Below are 24,113 nucleotides of genomic sequence, written 5' to 3'. Positions count from 1 at the left end.
TAAAGCACTCTGAAGAGAGAAACTGGGATAAATTGGCAAGCAAAGCCTGTGACAGGGAAAGACAAAGTTCTCAAATGCCAGGTAGATCTGGAGAGTCTAGATTTGGTAGGCTAGAAATTGAAATAGATGAAAATAGAAAAAAAAAAGATGGCTAAAAACTTAATTATATTGACTTCAGTTTTAGTAGTTGCAGATAAATTTTAGCTAATGTGACAGGATAATTGTATGAAAATTCTCCACCTGTTGCATAACTTTGGGGGATTTTTTCAGTTTATGTTTCTATTTTCAAACCAAATTGCTTTAATATCTAACATCTAACAAGTACTCTCACAACAGTTACTTTTCTCAAGAGATACCAGTATTTTTAACAAAAGCCTTTTCCTGGTCTTGTTATATAATACAGCATCTTTTATAAAAGAGAAACAAAATTTATAGCAACCAAGAAGAAAAAGAATGAAAAATGTGCAAAACTTGATATCAGAAGTAGGCACTTTCAACTCTGTGTGTGGTCAGTGCCATATCTCCTCCCACTTTTAGAGTGGTAATATAATTCCTACAAGTCTGTAATTTCTTAATTGAATGATTGCTACCTTATTCAGTTCATAATTGGTTCTCAGGTATGGTTTAGATTTCTGACATAGAAAAGATTCACCTCTTCTTTCAGGCTAGATGTTTTTGTTTCTGTTCAAAGCACTAATCAAAAGTAGTTTATCTGCCTGGCAGTCTGTGCTGGCAACATTCCTCCCTCCAAATGCAATGCTAACAAATATTTGTTTGTGTAGAATGGATCCAGCATCTACAAATCCTTTCTTGTAAGTCACACCCATTTCATGAACCAAAGATTCCAAAGATTTCAAAGTTAAAATGAGTTGTCCTTTGGCATTTATAGCATTCAACGGTGACACTCTTCAAGTGTTACATTTAATTAAAAATGTGATCCTTACTAATTGTGAGCACTATCATCACCATTGTTCACAAATTTATGAAACACCGGTTTATGAGAAGCTCTTTTGCAAACCAAGTATTTTGACAGCTGTAGCAAAGACAAGGTAAGGGAGGAAAGAGTGATCATGAGACCTGCCATATGAGTAGAGCTGACTGGTAAATTTCCACCCAAATATCCTTTATAAAAATCACTGCAACTGTTTTGGTTGGGGTTTTTTGTTTGTTTGTTTGTTCTTTTTTGTTTGGTTTGGTTTTTTGTTGTTGTTTGTTTGGTTGATGTTTTGGGGGTTTTTTGTTTTTTGGGATTTTTTTGTCGAAACTTATATTCTGCAGAAGTGTAAAGTCCCAGTGAAACTGTCGAATTTCTTGGCAGCTTTTATGAAGCCCAAAATGTCAGTTTTGGGGCATTTCCTGGGAGTCCACATTTTCAAAAGACTGGCACAAAGGGTGGTTATCAGAGACCAAAGTATGGTGGGACAGACAGCTCCTAACACCGAAGGTCTCCACAATCCTGTCCCCTTGATGCAGGATCTGAAAAACTCTTCTGACTCTGAAGTTTCCAGACTTGAAAAGCTTTGGGTTTTGCTAAAGCTTGGTTCTGTACTAGACCTCAAGAACCTTCAGTCCCCAGCATTAAGTCTGGCCTGTCAGCAGTCAATAAAATGTTCCAGACTTCTGGAATTCTCTTGGCATGATGGCAGAGACATTATGAGCAGCTATAGCTGAAAACAATGTAATTCTTGTCAACTTTGTTGGATGCCAACTGGAACAGCGAAATTGACCCAAAAAAAGTCATTAATTTTGCTAACAGCTTTGAGGAATTCTGAAAACAGGTTTATTTTCCATGCTTCCTAAAGAGAAGACCCCATATTTTGTTTCAAGAGAGGAGTGCCTATTCAATTTCATAAGAAATGAATTTATTAAAAAAACAAAGGAAATAATTTGCCCTAACATGAAAGTTTCTGTCCAGCTCCAGGTGATGCAATTTCCCTTGGACCTGGCTTTGAAGTGACTTTCTACAAGTGGAAGGGTCATGTCTCTTAACCAGTTCTGATTTTTTGATTTTTAACCTTTGTCATCACTCAATATAAGAGATTCTGAAGTTTGGTCCCTGACTGTGCATTGTTCCATTATGAATTTTATCATAATGTCTTTGTAAAATTCCTACTGCCAGTCTCCTGAAGGGAAAAAAAATACAGACTACCAAACTTAATTACAGGAATCTGTAGTTTTGCATTTTGCAGAATCACAAAAGCATGATTTAAATATAAAACAAACTACACAATCATTTTGGAATATCATGCTGTATCTGTTAACATGCATAAGTGACAATGTAGAACATAGTAAGTTAACATAAATTAAGATAATCACTATTAAATCAATAAGTTTGTGACAACAGTTATTTAATTAGAGAATCCCTGAAAGCACCAGGCATCAAATAAAATTAGGTTTAATCATTTTCCTGAGTCTTTGCATTGAGGTAATCCTTTTAAGCGTTGATCAACAGACATTGCAAGTGTTTCATATATTTGGACAGGTCTAATTACTCAGCTCAAGATAAATATAGAGATTAAATATTAAGCAATGCTTAGTGGTTTTGGTTTATTTCTCATGGTCTCTGTTGCATTTGTTGGTCATTATAAATAATACAATTGCATTTGTAGCTTTGCCTCCCAACATCCACAATCCATGATGCAGAATTTAAAAGGTGACTTTATCAGAGAAGAAATTAGAAAGTGATAAGAAGCTTGTGTGAGTTCCTTATTGAGCTCTCTCAGGTAAACCTGAGAAAAACATTTCTTCTTTAAAAATGATGCAATCCTAGATATTAACACCTGCATTTCATATCTCTTGAATGTGGTATTTGAAGACTAGTAGAAATGGGAATTGAATGAAAATACAATGAGTATGGAATGGATTAAAGTGTCAAATTAAAAGGAGCTTTAAACACAAAAATGTGTTTAAATGGAGATTCTCAACAGTGTCTTACTATACTACAAAATACTTTTCATATTTAAATTTTGATATCTATTTAAGATATCTAGTATCTGATGAGATGTCTTGCTTTTGATGCATCATCCCAGTAGACTATTCTGTGATATCAGAGATGTCTATTTTCTCTCAATTCTACTTTTGAAATGATTTACAAATAAAGTCTTATTTATGTAAGTCATAAACAATATTGCACATTGTTACCATGCGGTTGCTCTTGGTCATTAAAGAAGAACAAGTCATTTTTTTTGTTTACAGAAGCATTAGGTACCAGTTAAAGTTAATTTTCTTTCTGATAGAAAGGGCACCTGAATTACTGCCTTTTAAAAAATAAAGGACTGGGAATGTTCTTTTAGTACAGAGTGATACGTTTCTATTAACCTGAAGCTAAGCAAATGCTGATAACGAAAGAAACTTGATCTTACTTGTTTTGAGTGTGTGCATATATCTTCTAACCTTATATATCTTACCCCTCTTGTATTCTGTATTTACTTATATGCTGATATAAAAAGAAAAATGTCATAGCATGCCTGAAACATTCAGTGATGGCAAAATATGTTAAAGGTGTTTTTTACTTTTGACTCGATGGTAGCTTGGTAATTCATATTTACATTTCTTTTTTGAGAGTGTGGTGATCACTGCCAAAAGTCATAGAACCTGCAGAGAATTTTCTTTGATACACCTCTATGAAACCAAAAGTACTCACCATTAGAAACTACTTCTGCCAGAGCAAACTCTCATATCCAGGTGTGACCAGAAGAATCTTAGAGGAAAAATGCCCAAACTTTTGAGCAGTCATTACCATACTGTTTGCTTTCAATTCTTACTGCCCTGTGGTGTGAGGTATGAACCACCTGGCTTTGTCATCAGTTTTCTAATAATGCTGATGATAAGTGATATCAAATACTGCATAGGACTTGCTGTGGGACTAGTTCCCTTTTGACCCAATTTGATAAATGTTTTGCAGTCCTCAACATAGAAGGACCTCCTGCATTTTTGTTTGATTTCTGGTGCAGCTACATAGTGTCGTCAAGGCAACCTACTCCAGTGTTATCTTTCTTCCAGTAAACTGTCTCAAAACATCAGTAGCCTCAAATAATTGCCTGCAATATGTGGGGTCAGACTCTTCACCAGTATGCACAAAGGCACAAAGCTATTACTTTCTCATTGGCTATCATGTCATTATAGCAAATAACTTTGTGCCCAGGGGACAATGTGTATATTAAAGCTTGTAAAGTAAAAATGATTCTTTGGCATTTATATCCTATTGTGATGCCTCAGGGATGCAAGGGACTACTTTGTTCAGACAGTTGTATTTTTAATTTTTGAGGATAGTAGAGCATTACTGCTAATTTATCTGTACATAGACAGGGTGCTGTACTTCACAGAATACTGCTGTCTTGCATTTTCTGCCACAAGAACAACACTAGAACATAGCTTGCTTATGGTGGCAAAATTCTTGTGGTGGTGCCATCTCCATATGTTTTTCTCTTCCATGCAGAACACAGCTTTATTCACACAGCTGTTCCAGTTCCCATGGACGTCTGGCAAAAGATTCTTGTGCCTCTTACCTTGAAACCATCATAACACACCCTTAGACTTGTTAAAAGCCATCTTAGTGTGATGCCTTGCTGGGACACCCCCATTTGCAGCATCCTTCCTGGAGGTAGAGCAGGATGTTTGTATGGTCACTGCTTTGAACTTGCATTCTTTAAAGAGGCAGTGAAAAATATTATACCAGAAAACTAAATGAAAGCTGTGTCCTCTTCTAATTAAATGCCAGTAACCAAATTGGCTACTTCTGCTGCTCAGTAGCATTTACAAAAGCAAAGGGAATTTGAGAGATTGTTCAGCCCTGGGTATTAGTAGTGTTATCCACTATCGCACAGACCCGTGAACATGAGCTCTGGGAGGTACAAATCTTCTGTGCTTTCTGAGGCTGAAATAAACAGTTTGGTCTGAGCTGTTTTACAGATGCAATTTGCATCAAAAGATTCAATTCCCATTTTAGTTAGAGAGCCCTACTCCATCCTGCAGTTCATCAGCCTCTCTCTAATTTTTAAGAACTTGGGGTCTCCTTTTCATTTTTTTTTTGTTTCAGCCCTTTCAGTGTTTTGTTTTAGAGCTTGACCTCGTCAATAGTTATAACTAAGGAAGAACTGGGAAGCTGAAGCATTGAAAATAATTAAGAGAATCTCTGGCTTTACAAATAAAGAAACTGTAAATGGAATGCTGACACAAAATGTATAGCTAGTAATATCAAATTAAAAGAGCATAATCAACCCAAGCATTGACCTAAACCAGTCATTGTTATTCATGGAGTTTTTAAAAAATGCCATTTTTACCATTTAATTTTGAAGTTAGGAACTTTACCAGCTCCCATGGGAGAGGGCTGCTATTCATGATCTGATTAATGTAGATAATTACCTGTCACATAATTAACACATACAATTTTACAGTTGTTATTTGCTTCAAATTTTTTTTGCCTTGGACCTATTGATGTGAGAATGATCTGTTCCCAGGTTGATGCTTGCTTGTTGGTGGAATGCATGCTAAAAATGGCTTTTCTTTAACATAGTTCTTTTGATAGTACTTGAATTTTGAAATTCAAGTAATGGATATAAATTACGACCAAATAGGATTAACCTTTCCTTTACTCAGGTTTGGTGTTTTTTGTTAATTCAATTTTATTCCTGTAGCACTTTACTAAAATCATAGGGAAAAAATTAAAATTTCCTCTTTTTTTTTCAGAATTAATAGCTTCCCTCAGGTCTTTACTAGAGCACTAGGCTGTAGTTTTATTTTAATTACTATAGCTTTCCTTAGCACAGCTTTCCTCTATTTTTTTATTCTTTAATTGGATCAAAAGAATCTCTCATGGGAAAATTAAAAGAGAAAGCAACTATAACTATTCACTGGGAAGTCAGTAGTCTTCCTAAAGCCATATTTATAGATTAAAAGCATCCGTTCCTTTTTAAAATCTTTGTTATGTGGCAGTTCATACCTGTGTAGATACTGTGTATATAGCTGCAGAAAAAGGATATGTCTAGGCATGTTAAAACAGCCATGTATTTAAAAATACCAGGGTTTTGGCAAACAAAGGCATTTAAACCAAACCACGTCTTGTAGCAATTTCAACTGATTCTCAGCAGGCTGGACAATTTAAAATAGAGGAAATCAAGCACTGTGGTGAATACTGGAGAGAAGGTGATTAAAGAAAAGACTAACAAAACTGTGATCATATTCTACAACTTGTTTTAGATGCCTAAAGCAACAGATCTTCAGAGAAATTTCCTTCAACTGTACATAAATGAAGAACTACAGGGGGTGGAGAGGCATACAGAACTATGTAATAGGATGTTGGTCTCCAGCATGTCGCTGTATCAGTTTTTCTAATTTCTCTTCGTTTGCAATTCCTGCCATTCTTTTGAAGCCTTCCATTGGAAGGAATTGTGTGATTATCCGATTATCCATCACACAATAAACACTCAGATGTGCAAAGGGAACCCACCCTACTTGGTATTCAAAGACAGAGGCTTGGGCACAGACTGTTGGGAGGTGGTTTGTTATGGCAGCTGTAGTGAGAAAGGACTTGTGGTTGCTTTGACCCCAGCAGAATCCATCTCAAATCTAGAACTGAGCCTATGTCATGGCCGCTTTTATACTGCCTATAGAACACAAACCACAAAATGCAGCAGCCCTACCTGCTTTGGTCAGAAAAAGAAATCTCAGCATAACTGGTCTTGCAGCAAAATTATGGTCTGTGCTCTTGTGGTATGGCAGTTCAGCTGACTAATATTTTTTTTTTTTATGGTTTTCTTTGTGTGTGAATGTGTCTAAGTTGTTGTTTGAAAACTGAACTGTGATTTCAAGGTATTTTCTACTTAGTGACAGGAGCAGATATCATGCCTTCAATTAGATATGCTGCTCTTTTGGAAATACAGAGTAGACAGAGGCAGGAGTCGACAACTGCAAAGAGAACAAAAGTGACAAACTAGATCCTTTTGATAGAATTATCATAGAAATACTGCAGGGAGAGCAGACAACAGTAGCATCTGTTTCTGTTCTTGACTAACTGTGATAAAAGTTATTGGAGACATAGATTCTACCCCCTTTATCCCTGTTTCTTTATGGGTTACCAACATGCAGCATCTTTTTTGATTTTTTGAGTAATAAAGGCATGTGCCCAGGCACCTGAAGTAAATATTTCCTAGAGTTCTAGATGTGTGCCTCTTGTTCTTAGTACCAGGTATTCCCCATAGGTTTACCTTATGGTGGTAGTTCACTCCTGATCAGTGGTTTAATGTTGTACCTGCAGTTTCTCTGTCAGGATTATTTTTTAGGTAAGGTAGGTGAAGTGTACTGTGCTTGGAGATAATGATTATTTTCTTAAAGCTCTTACAAGGCAAGAAAAGGAAACGTTACTGTGAAAGAGGAGTTCATGATAGCACTGAAGGCTCTGTGGAACAAAAGATTGGTTAATGTCTTTCCAGCGTTCAAAGGAGACACTTGGAAAGTAACACTTTGCCGAGTACTTCTGCATTCTATATATTGATGTAAAGCAATTTCTTGCAGATGGGAGCTAGAAAGAGGTTCCCAATATGGAGGGATTGTGCTATAATTACTTGCCACAGGGTTTCTTGCACATCTCTCCAAAGCATCTGTTGTTGGCCTCTATCTGAGGCACAGCACTGGATGAGAGGGACACGAGGTCCTGTATTTCCAAAGCATAGGTGGTTTTTTTTGTTTGTTCATTTTGGTTTTGATTTGGTTTTTGGCTTTTTTGGGATTTTTTTTGTTAGTCTGTGTTGGGATGATTAGGATGCAGGTACTGAAGTTCTTTTAGTTGGTAAATGACAAGTATTCTCAATACCACTTTCATACTGCAAAAACAGCTACTTCATTTTAGAAATTATATTCTTGAATCGCTTAATTTTTACACTTCTTAATTTCTGCACTTCTCTTTTACGTTTTTTAAGGGTTTGTTAATTGATGTCATACACAGCTAAAAATTGCATAAGCTTGTGAAGAGTGCATACTGATTATATCACTTAAGTCCAGCTGCTTTAATTATCACTTAAAAAAGAAATAACGTGCCATCTTGGTTATGATAAAACCAAATTATTAGTTCTTTGCAGATGATAAGGTGTTTATCAAGTGAGATTTTTCATTATGTATTTCTTTTATTACTCTAGGTATGCATATCAAACAAAAGTGAATTAAAGTGTGTTTCTCTTTAGAAATGCACACATTTCTGGTTCAGTTTAAAATTTTTAATAGGTGTTTTAAATACACCAAAGTAATTGTTTTGAATTCCAGTCAGGTTTGTTTAGTATCTCCTAGGGACAGAAATAGATTTTGGGCAAACTTCAGACAGGTTTGCTAGACAATGATCTGTATTAAAACATCTAATGAGATAGCTGGATCAAGGTAAGGCTGTGTATAGATAGGACCATATGATCCACCAGGTCACATGGGATTTTAAAAATTAATTTTGTTTTCCTGTTCAGCACTTAACATAGCAGGGGCCCAATTATGGCCTTCTATTTTTGATCCTTACAAGAGTTTATTCTCTGGGATACATCTTTTGAAAAAAGGCTATGACATATATGTTTTCTGGATTTTCTGTAAACCTGTTCAGTTCTTCCTTCTCTCTGGATGTGTTTGGGGAAGAGAACACAGTGTAGGTGTTTTCATGGCCCTTGCCTTGTCAGCCATCAGATCTGGCTCATTCTGTTGGACTGTCTGAGGGGCACTTCTCACGTTGGAGCAGGATGTGGGGACACACTCCTAGTCCTGTAAATCACAGTCCCCATGGTACAGGCTGTAACCACAAGTTGTTTAGATGGCACAGAGAGACACAGAATGCTTTTATTAAAATAACAATGTTTGAAGTCTCATCTCTTCTGAACACTTCAGATTTCTGCGAGGCTATTTTATTCTCCCAACATGAGTGGAGCCCTGTTGTCCTTTATTACTATTATTTCTTCCTCTTCCACCCACTGCACAAATTCCATTCCGCAAACTACCATGGCAGCTGCTTTCCTCCAGCTGGTAGGTTGATAGCAGTGAACAGCTCACTGTGGAGCCCGAGCCAATTAGTACTGCAACAAGTGACCAGAAAACCCTCCCTAATATAAATAACTCTGAGCTACATGTTCAGACTGTTGACACATCTTCACTGCTCAGCTCACTTCAGCATACACCACACCAGTTCTTTTTCAAAAGTGCTGGCTAAATCCTTTGGGTTGAGTTTCAGATAAGAAGGATCTTTTTCTGTGTGTTTTTTAATCTGTGTGCAGAGTGCAGTTTCTGCAGCAGCCTCTAGTAAGTAATTTTAGCCTTTATTTTCCGGGCATAATTACTTTAAGATATATGTTGGCTGAAAGTATTTCTTCAGACTGTAGAATGAATTCAGAAAATGTTGCATCATGCCTTTGGCTCTAGGCGAGAGCAGAAATCCTTCCAGCTGTGGGTGTTATTTACATTATATACATAGTCATTTTTTCTGCTAAATGATGGATGGAGAGAAAAAAAGTCACCAAAAATATTTAATATTAGCAATGTCCCACTTATACCAGATTCCCCTGTCAGACCTTCTTACATGCAGTTTTTAAAACAGGGTTCCTGAAAATACCCAGGAGTTAAAAAGTCCAGGCAGTCATCACATGTTGCAAAGCAGCCCATAAACTTCACCTTCAATATTTGGCATCCTCAGTGCTGAGCCCCTGCAGGAGAGAGACCTTCAGCTGTAGAGGTGTGACTCTGCAAACCTGCAGTAGAGCTGCAGTTGCCTCAGGACATTTGTGTAGACAAAAAATCTGTAGCCAGTGTGACAGAATATTAGCATGAACAGGAGGCATGGACACAAAGTGGAGGATGGGAGCAGGCAGGCAGCAAATCTACAATGTGAAGGTGGAGAAAAGAAGCCCAGGCAGCAGAGTTTGCTGAGTGCCACTGTGAGGTGTTGCTGGAGACAGCTTTTGTGCGAGCAGCATGAAGCTTTCGGTTCTGCATTGGGCCCTCATGAAACCACTCTGCAGAAAGCATAATGTAAGGGAGGGAATTAAAATTGCAGATTTGCTTCTGTGAAGCAGACAGGCCATGTTGGAATGTAGGATATGAAGCAGCATTCCCACACTCACAAGGAGTATTTTCAGAAGATACTAAAGAAAATAACCATAATTATTCATCACATATTGATTAATCAAGCTTTTATTAGAAGTGGCATGCAGGGAGGCAGATTTTTGTCCTTTAAATATGAGACGTTTTCTCAAACTATGTTACAGGAAAGGGAAGTGGCTGGCTACATAGGACTTAAAGTTCCCTGTATGTTTTAGGGTTTGTTTGTTTGTTTGTTTTAATTTTGTTTTACTTCCTCAGAAGACTCATGACTACATTTTGTAATTTGGGATTTGAAATCAGTAACCAGTCTTGAAGTTTCTGAGTGAAATTTTGTTTAGGAAACAAAAGCAAAATGTGAAGTAGAAATTTAGAACAGGGTACAGTTTTACAGCTGCCACTTTAAAGATTATTCCAAATTTCTCTGGTAGTAAAGCAGCTGTAAGTGGTTGGGGTGGGACAAGTGTTTCTGATCACATTCACAATCCAGCTTCTTTCCATTCTTGGTAGGAACCTGTGAGTCAGGCAGTCTCCTACCACCCTCCAGTGGTTTCCAGAGCACAGTGCAAGCAACATCTTCGGAAAGCTTATTCAGAAAATAAAAAGGGGGCTGGGGAAAAAAATAAGAAAAAAGAAAAGCTTTCTGCTGGGGACACATATTGTTACCCTTGGGATTCGTTTGGCGACTTGTGTAAAAGGTCTTTTGGTTCTGGTTAGATGTTACAAGGTATTCTAGCACACCTGTTCTGTGAAGCACTATGATACTCATGCGTTTGATTGCATTTGCAGGACATTAAACCATTGCACCTGCGATGATTTCCAGTCTGTGTTTGTATTGCTGCCAGGATTACAGAATCTGTGGGTGTGACAATTGGATGTACAACAGTGAAGGGGTGTTTTGTAGGGGACTGTGCAAAAGCTACAGGTTCTTCTATGAATTTAGTGACTCAGTAATTTGCAAGTCATTATAAATGTCTCCTCTGGCTGTAGTCTTCCATTTATTTCTCTTGTTACATTCTCATGTGCACCTTTGGAGCATTAACATCTAAGTTTCCAAGGAAAATTGCATCTGTGTACTGAATTTTGTGCTGTTTTTCTGTTCTGGGTAGCATCTGATATTCTATCCATGGCATGTCACAGTATCATCAACCTGATTGCTGTATTTTCTTGGCGATCACTGATCAAGATAATAAAACATGACACAATTTATTTTTATCTTGCTGTTATGAATGTGGAAAGCCGTGAAAACTGCAGGAGCTTCAAAACACAGCAGGGATGAATTTATCAGAGGTTAAGGAGGCATTCATGTGCTGTGTGACATAAAAGGTAGCGCCTGCCAAACTTCCCCACACAAGTTTAGGATGTATCAAGTCCTGGACTACAAAGCACAAGTAAAAGGGCCTGATGCTTTCATTGCTCAGTATATTGTTGTCTCATCCATTGTTACAGATTTTCAAGAAATTTTTATTTCAAATAACTGTGCTTTTGTCCAAGCAAGTCTGTGCTAAAGCTAACAGTTAATTTTTTGATATAAGCCTATTGCAAAAATCCTAAAATAGGAAATTGCACTTTTCTGCTCCAAGACAACATAAATTGCTGGCTCATCTACTAACATCACTCATCTAGTAGAGCATGACTGTATTCACAAAGTACTCTCTGTTCAGCCAGTCTAAAATATATGAATAGGATGGGGAAGTTATGTCAGCTACCACTGGGATCACCAGAAGGACAGCACAAAGTTTAACTGCGTTTTCCCTTCTGAGTTCAGCCCCCCCATCACCATAGCTGAGAGAACTGTGATTGCAGCAAGGGCAGGGCAAAACAAAAGAGCAGCTTTGGGGAACACTGAGAGCTGTAAAATGCTCCCAGATATCTGTCTGACAGACAGAGTCTCTCCTTGGACCTTATTCCTTTCCTGTATCTCAAACTGGGAGTATGAGATATTCTGCACAGTCTTCCAGTCCCGTAATCCCCCTGGCATACCCTGGTGACCTCTCCCAGTGTCTCAGCAGCCACCTTCTGTCTGGTGTGGTAACGTGTGTGTGGATAGAATAGACAGGCAGGCAAGGCAAGGAGGCTGGCTTGTGGGAGAGGAACAGGGGCCAGCTGGAGGAAGCAGAGCCCAGTAAGCCTTGGCTTGCCTTCTGGCTGGATTTGATCACGGGATGTTAGCCGAAGGGCCTGCTTCAGCCAATTTCTGCTGGCTTTCTCTCCTTCCTCTCTTGTAAATCTCAGCAGAATTCTGTGAGCTTGAACCTGTATTTACCTATCCTGCCTCTGGGTTGGTTGATTTTGTCTGGGTTTTTCCACCTACAAAATATTTACATTTAGACTAATGGGACCGGCATTTGTCTTTGGCTGGGCATTCAGATCTGCACTGAGGCTTTTGAGGGTGTTAGAGAGTAAAAAGAGACTGCATGTATACATGACAGTGAAAATTCTGCAGAGTCTGCTGTCCAACAGACCAAATTGTGTAACATTAAAGCTGAGATAACAGACAAAATCTGTTTAAGAACAAATCATTCTTCATTGTGTTCTATGTTGATCTCTAACAAAGCATCCACAGGTAAGTGAAGGGTTGAGGTAAAACCCTTTCTTCTATCTGGAAAAAGACAAGGTTTCTTTCATAGGAAAGAAAGTCTGTTACAAGACTTGAATTGAATTTTCACTGCAAAAAGAGTGAAAGTCTCTAGGTCAGAGGCTGTGTAACCTGGTGACTGTAATGATATAAGACTGTGATAATGCCACATACTCTCTGGCCTGACCACTGAATATTATCTACATGAACTATAATGAATATAAACTTTTGGGGTTTTATTACTTCAAACAAAACAAAACTTTTTTTTTTTTTTTTTTAAATCTCCCATTTTTCTGGAATGCCATACAAAACTCAGCAAGTAAGCTTAGTTTTCACTTAAAAGTGGATGTATCAGAAACTGAAATGAGGTCTCAGCTAATAAATAAGACAATGACTCTGATTCTTTATATATTACTCAGGAAGTACTTACATTTTTCTAAACTGTTTTCTATGCTTTGTGAAGCGTGGGAGAAGTGATTCTAGAGAGACTCCACCAGGATTGCTGCATCCAGCTCTGGTGCCCACCCAGGTCATGTTGGAGAGAGTCCAGAAGAGGCCACAAAAAATGATCAGAGGGCTGAGGCACCTCTCCTATGAGGAAAAGCTGGCAGCTAGGGTTGTTCAGCCTGGAGAAAATAAGTCTCCAAGACCTTATTGCAGCCATCCAGTACCTAAATGGGGCCTATAAGAAGGATGGAGCAAACTTTTTAGCAGGGCTTCTTACAGTAGTAGTACAAGGGATAATGATTTTAAACAAAAAAAAACCAAACAACAAAACCAAAACAAAACAAAGGTATATCTAGGTGTATCTAGACTAGATTGAGAAGAAACTTCTTATGATGAGAATGGTGAAACAGTGGAACAGGTTGCCCAGGGAAGTGGCAAGTGCCCCATCATGGGAAACATGGTCAGGTTAGATGAGGCTCTAAGCAAGCTGGTGTAATTGCAGATGTGCCTGCTCGTTGCAGGGGGGTTGGACTGGATGACCCTTAAGGTCTCTTCCAACACAAAAATATTCTCTGATTCATAGAATTTTGACAAGGGCTAAAAAATGTTGTAGAGATTGTGTTTTGAGGCAACAGCTCTCAAACATGCAAGATTTAACTGCCATCAAAGACTGAAGTTTGTTTGGCTTGGTATGTCCTGCTCTACAAGCAGGAAGAAGTATTTCTGAGAGTTATTCCCCTTGGTGACATGGCAGTGTCCCTCCTCAGGTTTTACTGCAGCTGTGCCCCTTCAAAATGTAACATGACAGCAAAGAGTATTCAAAGCAGAATGGTTATGTTGGTCCAGGCTAAAGGCTAAACATCTAGCTTGGATGGCATCCCCAGCCCTAACCTTAAGGAATTTATAAAAATTTTGTATTTCCTGGAAAGAAAATTTTAAAAAATCCCAAATAGTGAAAACAGCTAATGAAACCAGAACAATCCAAAAAGCTAAACAAGGAAGACCAAGGCAAACTCACAGCTTGGCAGTAGATGTGCAGCATGGCAGTGCTCTGCAGTGGCCAGGGTTGCTGTCCTAGCCGTAGCAGGTGGCAGCAGTGCTGTGGCACCGAGCTGAGTGCAGCTCAGCCCAATGTTCACAGGACCACAGGGAGGTGGCACTCACAGCTCGTGCTTTGTACTGCTTTCCTTCCTCAGATCCCAGTACTGACTCCGTGATTATCCATCACAACTGAGGCTTTTTGCTTTTAAGTGCCCTGTTCTTTCATCTGTTTTCAAAGGCAAATGTTTTAGGAGAGAAGGGTTTTGTTTTGAAGAAGTGCTGGAAGAAAAACCCATGTCACAAGTGAGATTACAAAAAATCGCCTCAAGGGCTGCATTGTTCAATTGCAGAGAATAGCCTATTTCATCTTAAAATAGCCTTAACTTAAGCCAGGATTTAGCACTGTAATTCACAAACACGTGCCTGGAAGATCCTCCTTACACTAATGAGGCTATTTGCCTGCTATCATATATGATCATTTCCATGTAATCATCTTTTCGAGTTTATTGAATTTAATCCTCAATGCAGTTGCATTTCCTATGCTTTTATTCTATGGGAAGACATATGGGTTACATAACTGCATTCCAATAATTTTAATACATATTACAGACAAATGTTTGAGCTTTTTCTTCTCTCACCACCAGAAATGCAAATTTAGAGTAAATATTAATCTTTTTACCTGTCTATTAACATGTTATGGCTGTACTGTAATGAAATTACTTAAGATATCATTCACAAGCAAACAGAACAGTGTTCTTCATTCCTCTGAATCTGTGAAAATGAGATCATGGTGAATTTTACAGGGACAATGCACACCCTCCTGTAATGCATATTACTAAAACTAAAGGATTTGTTAATTTTATCACTGCTTGTGTTTTTGGTAGGAAGAGCCACAATGGCCTAATCAGTTTATTGTATAATTTTACAAGTCAGATTTTTTTATTTTTTTATTTTTTTTCAGTGGGAGAAATTACAGATGACAACAAGTGAGAGGAGAAAAATTGTGTGTTCAGTCACATTCCATATAATCGCAATTACCTGTGTTGTTTGGTCATTGTATGTTTTAATTGACAGAACTGCTGAAGAAATTAAACAAGGCAATGATAATGGTAAGTATCTTTTACCTTCTTCAGTGCTGCTGATAATGTAGTGCCTGCAGCTCTGTAACCAGTCACACTCTGTTCTTAAATAACAGCTCACATGGCTACACCAAAGGCTTTAGTGCAGAAGTTCTGAATGTGTCAGTTTGAAAATCTTACTTTATGCCCCAGCAGAGAGAACTCTACTTTGTGTAATCATTACAACAGCTTAACTAGCCTGCTGGTTCTTCCTGGGTTAATCTCCCATTATCTAGGTAATTCTAAAGCTCAGGCAAAAAGATGAGTCAAGTTCAAACAGCTCAGTGCAAGTTCAGATCCTTAAATAGTAATTTATGTACATTAATCACTTGAACCTTGATAGGAAGTAAGGTACAATAGAGCCTCTTCATTAGCAACCTTCCTAATATGAACTGCTAAGAGACTGTTTTCTGGTTGTGTTAGTCCTTCTTGTGAGACTTGAGTAGCATGGAAAGCCATTCCTGTGTCCTTTCCAATAGAATTTCACTGTGAATGTCCATGTTCCAGCTGTATTTATTGGTTAGCACTGAAACAGAGAAGTCATGGAGTCTGCATCTGCAGAGATACTGAAAATCCAACTGGCCACGTGTAACAAAATGTATGCTTAATGTCACTAGGAGCCACACTTGGTCTATGTGGAAAATATAAACACATCCTAAATGTAACTACTTTTGAGTTTTGATCTGAATTTATTTTAAGCACCCTAGAGGAACAAAGGTCTCTAGCTTTGTGTTATATTCCAAAGTTAACATGGAAAACAAAACAGGTGGAGCTTTGTGATTTGCTAGTTAGATAAATATTTGATGATAACTCCTGATGCTTGCCTTTTTGCCTTAGAGAGGGAAACAAGCAACAAGCCTCAGTAAGTTACAGATGAATACACACTACAAAGTCTTGTTTTGCATTCTTTCAAAATGGGTAACCTTGTCTTTTATCTCAAAAACCTGGCCCAGAGGACAGGACTAGGAATGGCTTTGAACTTCTATTTATGAGTACAGCTACATCACCCTACTCATTACAAGGGAGAAGCTATTTCTGTAGATTAGCTGAATTTACATAACAAAACAGCTAACAGGGATTTTTGTTGTTAGACACAATGCAAAAGAATCATGTTAATTACTCCTGGTAGGCTCAAAAAGTATTTATGATTTGTGTAGCATTCAGTATTTGCCAAATGTAATGGCTGATTCTTTACTCTAAAAAACAGACAAAGAGATTCCCTGGAGCTACTTACAATATACAGAAGAAAGTGTGAAGAGGGAGCTTTTGCCCCAAAATTTGCTTGTTGCAGGGTAGAGTACTTTTACAAAAGCAAATAAGTATTTGTGGGGAATAAGACAGACATATATGTAGTTTGCTTTCTTCTCCATTTTCTCTCTTTAAATGGGAATTGCCAAGACAAAGACTGTAAGCACTGGAGAAAAAGCACTTTACAAATGTATTTTGAGAAGGAGAAAAATTGAAAGCCATGAAAAATATTAGTAGTTATGTTTATTACTCTTAATATTCTGAGTTTAAAAATCCCATTTTAAATGGATGTCTCAAATTATTTAAAGGGTTGGGTTTTTTTTTCTCATTAGGGAAGTATATGATACAAACCCTGTAATTGCTAAACTTGACACTGGTTAATGGAAAAACCAAGTTAAAATATATTTAAAATATTCAATGGTATCTTGATTCCCTACTTATAGTGGTTGGGAATCAAGTTTCACATAAGTTTATTCTACTTGAAGAAACAGGTCTAGGTTCATCTGACCTTTCTTTCTCCTGGTAAAGCTCAAGTCTGAAAATATGGCAATCCTGGAAAAAAAAAAGAAAGAAAACTTTCTGTCCCATACCAGTGAATAAAAAAAGATGCTTCCTACATTACTACAGAAGCAGCAGCAGACTATCTTTAACGTTAAAAGGCGGAAGAAATCCTGAAAGAAAGCTTTTGAGAGTGGTGTTTAGTTTTTTATTTGACCAAGTGGTGGTCAAATCAGTTAAAAATGGGAAGCAGTTTCCAATTCCACGGGCAGTTTCTTGTCCAGCCTATGGAATAGGAAACCCTGTCTATTTTCTAGAGCCACAACTGCCCCAATAGCGTGTACGTACCTGGGCGATCTTAGCGAGTGACTTCTTTTCAATATACATTACTGAAACTCAGTGCTTGATATTCAATGTATAACATTAACTTTCTCTTTCAAAGGTGTTCTCGAATGGCCATTTTGGACAAAACTCGTTGTGGTGGCCATTGGATTCACAGGAGGCCTGGTCTTCATGTATGTGCAGTGCAAGGTTTACGTCCAGCTGTGGCGCAGGCTGAAAGCCTACAACAGAGTGATCTTTGTTCAGAACTGCCCAGACACCATCAAAAAACTGGAGGAGAAAAGCTCTCCGTGCACTCAGCCCTCGGAGGTGAAGGACGCGGTGGTGGTGCCAGTGGCACAGACAGGTACAAACTCTCAGCCGGCGGCGGAAGAGGCGACCTCGGAGGTCATGCCAGTTTGACACGGACAGCGTTCCTTCTTCCTTGCAGAGTAAGCCGTAGTGTTTGCTACACTACAAATGCTACAAGAAAGTAGAAATGACTGTGCATTTTTGCAGTTAAAAAAGACCCCAACCAAACAACAAAAAAATACCCCGTACAAAAACCAAAACCGTACAAGGAAAATGGATCTAGCAAAGCAACTTGTTACTGTATGGAATGTGACCGTTCGTGACGTAGTTTTGCAGCTAGTCAGCAAGTGTAGTGAAAGTGGAAGTGTAGAAAGTGCAATAGAGAACAGGTTTAACAGACAATGCCAAACCAATGTGACAATGTACTTTTTTTTTCCTAACTGGGCTGGCTGGGAAAGTAGGAAACAGAAGTGATACGATGATTTTGTTTACAGAAGACACAAAACCTTTCATCTGTTTACTACTAAAAGTTGTATTTGCTATTTATCTTTTCAAAGACACGCTTCAAAGGGTACCAATCCAAGTTATAGGCATTAACAGAAGTACAGAGAGCTGTATTTCAGCACTCCCTCTCTAAGCCTCGTACAGTAACACCTTCATGTGACTGTAGCGGAGCCTGAGTGTTTGGGCAGCTGTGTCAACTACGGATATTTGAACCAGATGTTTTTAAGTATGGCTGGATTTTTGAAAAGAAAGCAGTTCCAACCAGAATAAACTCATGTCTCTGTAAGCTACAGACAGTTTTGTTAAATGTCAGAGAAGTACAGGAAGGAGAGAATATGTAGATATGCATTTAGAAGAGCAGCTCCGCTGTGTATTTTACTTTATAGGAGGGAATTAGGAATAAATTGGATACACAAATTATTAAGGCAGAATTGTAAACAAAAAAAAGGAAAAAAAAAAGCAGGTTACTGCAGAATTACACAGAAGTAAATTGTCTATTATCAAAGGTCTGAAAAAGGATGACACATACTGAAGATGGAAGCTACTTTTGGTTTTATTCTTTAAGATTCATGATACAGAAAGGTAGATATAAGAGAACATGCCTACCTACATATCTTAAGAAAACATTAGTTTTTATCTCCTTGTTCTAAAAAGCTAGTTTTTATCTTCCTGACTGAAAAAAAAAAAAATCAATTGTTTCCTTCTGTACAGGTAAACTTAAGGTGTTAGAGATTCAACAGTTGTTAATTTCATGTTTTGAGCACTGGCATATAAAAATGAAGTGTGAATAGCATTAAAAGGTGCAATAGATAAATGAATGTAGATATAATACTGTGTCCAACAGGGTGAATTATATATAAAAAACCAAATTTGTGATTCACTTTGCAAAACTGTGGTGTTTACTACAAGGACACAAGAGCAAGTATTGACTCAGAGTAGTTATGTACTGGTGTGGACAAGTCTGGGGCCTGAACATAATGTGTATTTTAAAAATAAGTTGAAAGTTCTTTTTTTAATCTTGTATTTAGTAAAGAAAGAAAAGCAAAAAGGCAAATAAAGAATCAGATAATGAGGAGGAGAGTAGAGATTCACTTAAAGGAGAGGTATGTGCCACACTTACATGTCAACTAGAGTTCTACAGAAGCCTTGAAGTTTCTGCTGGTAAATTTTCTCTTAATACACTCAAATATTTACAGTGAAGTAACAGAATCATCCCATTCTTGCAAATATCCAGGCTGCTGTGCCTAAGATGTATTGGAATTTATATACTAGGTATTCCTTTGTGAATGTTTACTGGCTTAAGGCTCAGGGAATACTAGAAGTAGCAGTGTTAGCAAGAAATGTGTCTTTAATCAGATCATTATACTCTTTTGTATTGGAATTGCTCTTGTAATTTGGCTGTGACTAAGTGATTGTTATCTGGCTAGACAGGACACAAAATATTGGTGCTTGAATGGGTCCTCAATACATGTCAATATTTGCTGTAAGTTACTCCAGGTGAGTCGGATTAACGTTGAAGTTTTTCATGTAATGGCACGCACTTTTTATATAAAATAATTTCCCAACTATACAACTGCAACTTCCAATTGTAGCAGCTTCTTAACTGAAGTAACATACAAGAGAAACCAAATCATTTTTCCATTTAAAATTGTGGAGGAGCAGAAGGTCTTCAGAGCATGATGACACAGCTAAGGAATGTTTGTAACTGCACATGCTTAAAATAGTCTGCAATAGCATGGTTTTCAAAAAGCTACCCATTAAAAGGTAAATCTCATGATAGCTGACACTTAAAATTACTAACTGCATCTAAATATTTGGAAGGATGTTTACAATAAACCTGTGGAATCAGCAAAATTAATTGACAATGAACATTCTTATGAAGGATAAATTAAGAACTTTCTGAAATAATAGTTTCTTACTAAGTGAAAGTAACCCTGCTTCTTTAGCCAGCTTGTTCTTTGACTGTCATTGCACCATGGCCCCACTGAAAGTACTTTATCCTGTACTTTGTCAGCTTACTGGAAAGTAATTCACACTGGGGTTTTTTTCTTGAACAAGTATAAAATTCACCTCGAAGAAGGAAATACCTGAAGATTCTGAAAGCAGAACTGTAGCATTTTACATTTTTTAAAAACACACTGAAGAGTCAGCAACAGAAAAAACAACGTGAAAATTTTTATACCAATGCCTTCAAACACTGTTCTGGCACTCAAGTAACTATATATGCAACTGAGTTTACAGTTAAATAAAAGAAAGCAGAAAGACTTCAGTTGAAATTCCTCCTCTCCCTTGGAAATACTGAATGTGGACAGCAGGAAAAGGAGCAAAACTGAACACTGTCTGCTGAGATGGACAATGAGACAAGTCACCAGCAAGAGAGATTTGGCTGGCTTGAAGCAGCCTTTAACCTTTTAAAGCATTACAGTGTTTGCCTGTGCATCCCTTTCTCTTCTTAGATGTATTGAATTTTCTGGAGCTTTCAGGGATTTCATGCAGGATTGGAATTTGTTCCTGAAGCAGGGTACAACCTCTTCAAGAGGGCAAGGAGCTATTCATACCACCATGCCTTGGATTCTGGTCTTCAGTAATAAGGAAAGTACACAGATAGAGAAACTAGACAGATGCTTATCAACCAATACTTTTCCATTCCCACACAAAGTACAATTTTCTGTATTAATTTATTATCCACAGTATTCTATCCTGAAAAAAAAACCAAAACAACAAATACACTAAACAGAACAGTATACTGAAGGTTTTAAGATGAAGTCTAAAGACTTTTTAATGAAGATGCTATCTCAAATAAAGAACCGTATCAAAGTCCTGTGTAGCTACAGTGCAGCTCTGGCAAATATGCTGACAGTGGCATTTGGCCTGGCTAAACCCACAAGGGCAGAACCTGGCTCTGAGCTGCCATTAGCAAGAACAGCTTAATCTGCAGTCTTGTTTAAACCTAGTTTTAATAAAGGTAGGTAGAAGTAATTTGGTGCAGGTCAGAGCTGGAAGTTTAAAAAAGATACTCCTGTATTCACTCCTGTGAACATGCACATTTCTTTTCCTGTTTTTAAGTTTCAAGCATTATAAAGTTTATTTCAAACTGGCATAAACATACTACTTTTGACTATCAGTAGCATTACAAAGATTCTTGACTAGTCCAACTGTGCCATTCACACACTGCTCTGACAGTAGTGTTTATTTTTGTTGTGTAGAAAAAATAGTAATTCCCCATCTCCAGAGCAAACAGTTTATAATTTCCAATAATGCAATGAAACTTACATTCTGATGAAAATATTTTACTGTATATAATATTCGGAACTACAAGTTTGTGTTATTTGTTTAACTCCCTCTCTTTTGCAAAAGAAAAAGTGTATGTTTTTGTGGGTGAATGTGTACTGGAAGACAGAAGGTAAGGGAAACAAAAACAATGTATCTGCTTAATGTTGTGAAAAAATGTATTTGTATTAAACAAATTACTCAAAGTACTGCAGTATTCTACATTTGTCACCTTGTTACCTAGAGTGTCACATGCTGAACATGAATTGGCAAGACCACACTCTTGCAAGAAAGGTGAACAATATATTCAGCTGCTTACTTAATACTGAGAAACCTGCTAAGCTGCAAGGGGCTACTTTTACCCCATCTTGGCAGAATGCTCAGGAAACGACCTCATAGTACAAAAACACATGAAAAGACTTATAGTTGCTTAACTTGCAGGCTTCAACCCTATAAAGAAGCTTAGAAAGGAACTGGTTTTGCATCCATAGAATAATAGACAAGTAGCACTGGGTTTTTGCTCCAGCAAGGTAAGATGAAAGCTTCCTAAGGAAAGCAGTACCTTGGTACAAACTGTTACAGTGGATTTTGGAATCTCCAACACATAAAAGCTTTAAATATGAACTGGACAGTTACATACTTTAAAGCTAATTCCAGCTCAGACTGTCAGCATGGATCCTGTTCCTTTTTGTATTATTTTATACTGTGACTTGGTGAGGTTTTCTCCTTTTTGAAAACCCTAAAGACATTTTTTAAAATGAAAAGGTATATTGCATGTTTGCATTATAAAAAAAAAAAAAAAAAAAAAAAGCCTGTGCATTTTGTGAAGTGTAAAACCAAAGAAAATATTTTACCTTGACAAAAACAGAGTGTTCCACTCAAAGTCCAGATTTAGTTTTGTACAGATCCACCTACCCTGTATTGTTCTCCTAGATGGTCAGCTGGGGAGAGAGCGGGCTAAGTTTCAAAATGCCACAATTCTAGCTGGAATAAGTCATCACATGGCTGAAGATTGGTAAGAATGTATGTTCAAAACACAGAAGTAATGTTCTAACAAATTTCATTCTGTACATCCAAGGCTAGCCACTTGTTCATGTTCTTAAAGCTTCCCTAACTAGCTCACTATGTAAAATCCAAATGGATTCACAAATCCCTGCAAGATACAGAAGAAATAGCATCACCAAAGAAGTTACAAGTAAAGCTATATTAATTTCCATTTATTAGCATGTGGAAAGGTGGAGCCAAATTTGGTTTTATAATTAAGAGAGCAGAGGTATGGGTCCCTAAGCCTTTTTGCTTTCCACACAAGAATTTGAATGTCTTCATGAAGGGTACTGTTAGAACACAAAGCACATTTCTGTTTAGTTTGATGTCTGTATACACACATCCCAGCCAATAAAATATTAAGGCTGTTCTGCTTTGTGAAGCAGAATGAACTTTCCTAGAAATCAAAAAAATTGTCAAAGAACTTGCCAAAAGGACTGGTGTACCACATTTCTGCTACCTATGACACAGAGCTCAAAAAAATAACCTTGACTGAGAACAGAATGATTCCAGTCTGCTGGAGAACACAGACCCTGGGACAAACTTGCCCTTTTGCTCTTTGCAGATACCTGTAACTGATACTAACTGAACCACAGGACTTTATTTTATTTTTTTTAACATATAGAAGATAATATATGTGAAAATACAGTAATCAGCACTATTCCAAATAAAAACCAAAGAAGATATGTCACAGTAATTTTTAAGTGTGTTAAGTAAATCACTAATAATTTGAGGAGGTACTTCTATAATGAAGCATGGATCATTACATCTGTGTATGCACATACCTGGGACTATGGTAAACAACATGATCAACAAACTTTAATAATGGCTCACAAACAGCAGAGAAGTGAAATGCAAAGTGGCAGAATTCAGAAAAAAAAGTCAGTCTAGAAATTCAGGCAAAATCTTTAATGAAGAAGTGCCAATTTATCTCTAGGTTTGCTACCAAATTTTGAGAGCTAGAGAAAAAGAATATTTAATTAAAAGGTACAGATAAGATTTTTTAAACACCTCATATCTTAGCAATGGGCATCATCACTTTTCAAATCAGCATGGCACTGTCTTCATTAATTGTGTGAACTTGAATAAGAGCTGGCATTAGTTGGATGCTTCCATTTTTATTTAGCAATATTGCTATTGCTAAATTTACTATGTAGAAATTCTGTTTTTAAACGAATGCTGTCATTTTAGTCTAATAACTTGATTAGTTCTATTTTTTCTTTGTAACAGGTAACTAGTTACATATTAAAGCCTCCATTTTAATAAAATTGGACAGTATTTGAAATCAAGCAGTCAAGGCTTAGGTAACTTGATTACCAGGACCATTATGGTGTCTTACCATTAGCTTATGTTCAGTTTCATAAGAGGAACTCTGCACAGGATTTTGGCAGGTGATTTTAAGACAACAGCTTAAACTGCAGAGCATAAATCACAAAACCTCATTAGCAAGTGTCTCTTACCTTCATGAAACTTGCTTCTTTTAGGGAAGTCTGGAAATTGGCTGTAATGAATTTTTGCTCTTGAAAGAGCTAAAAGATAGAAATATAATGTATGCATTGTATCATGCTGAGACTGATCAAACAAGCCAATTTGACGTAACTGTACTCTAAGTATTTTATTGTCCTTTACTGGAAAAGTAACCTGGAAGGTTCCTTAAGCAGAGAACTTTTTTC

General features: G+C 37.4%; 1 protein-coding gene across 5 annotated transcripts in view; it reads left to right on the top strand.

Moving 5' to 3' along the window:
- MARCHF1 (membrane associated ring-CH-type finger 1) overlaps positions 1-21,605 on the top strand; it is a 227,766-nt gene extending 206,161 nt beyond the window's left edge. For all 5 annotated transcript variants that reach the window (XM_019006422.1, XM_019006423.1, XM_015625093.2 and 2 more), the window contains 2 exons: positions 15,087-15,234; positions 17,432-21,605. In XM_019006422.1, coding sequence (XP_018861967.1) covers positions 15,087-15,234; positions 17,432-17,733 — 450 coding nt within the window. In that variant the 3' untranslated portion in view covers positions 17,734-21,605. The remainder of the gene's footprint in view (positions 1-15,086; positions 15,235-17,431) is intronic.
- The last annotated feature ends 2,508 nt before the right edge of the window (positions 21,606-24,113 follow it).

This window comes from Parus major, chromosome 4, assembly GCF_001522545.3.
Source record: "Parus major isolate Abel chromosome 4, Parus_major1.1, whole genome shotgun sequence".
Taxonomy (NCBI): Eukaryota; Metazoa; Chordata; class Aves; order Passeriformes; family Paridae; genus Parus; species Parus major.
The sequence above is the reverse complement of the archived record's forward strand: the minus strand, read 5'-3'. Positions and strand labels throughout refer to the sequence as shown.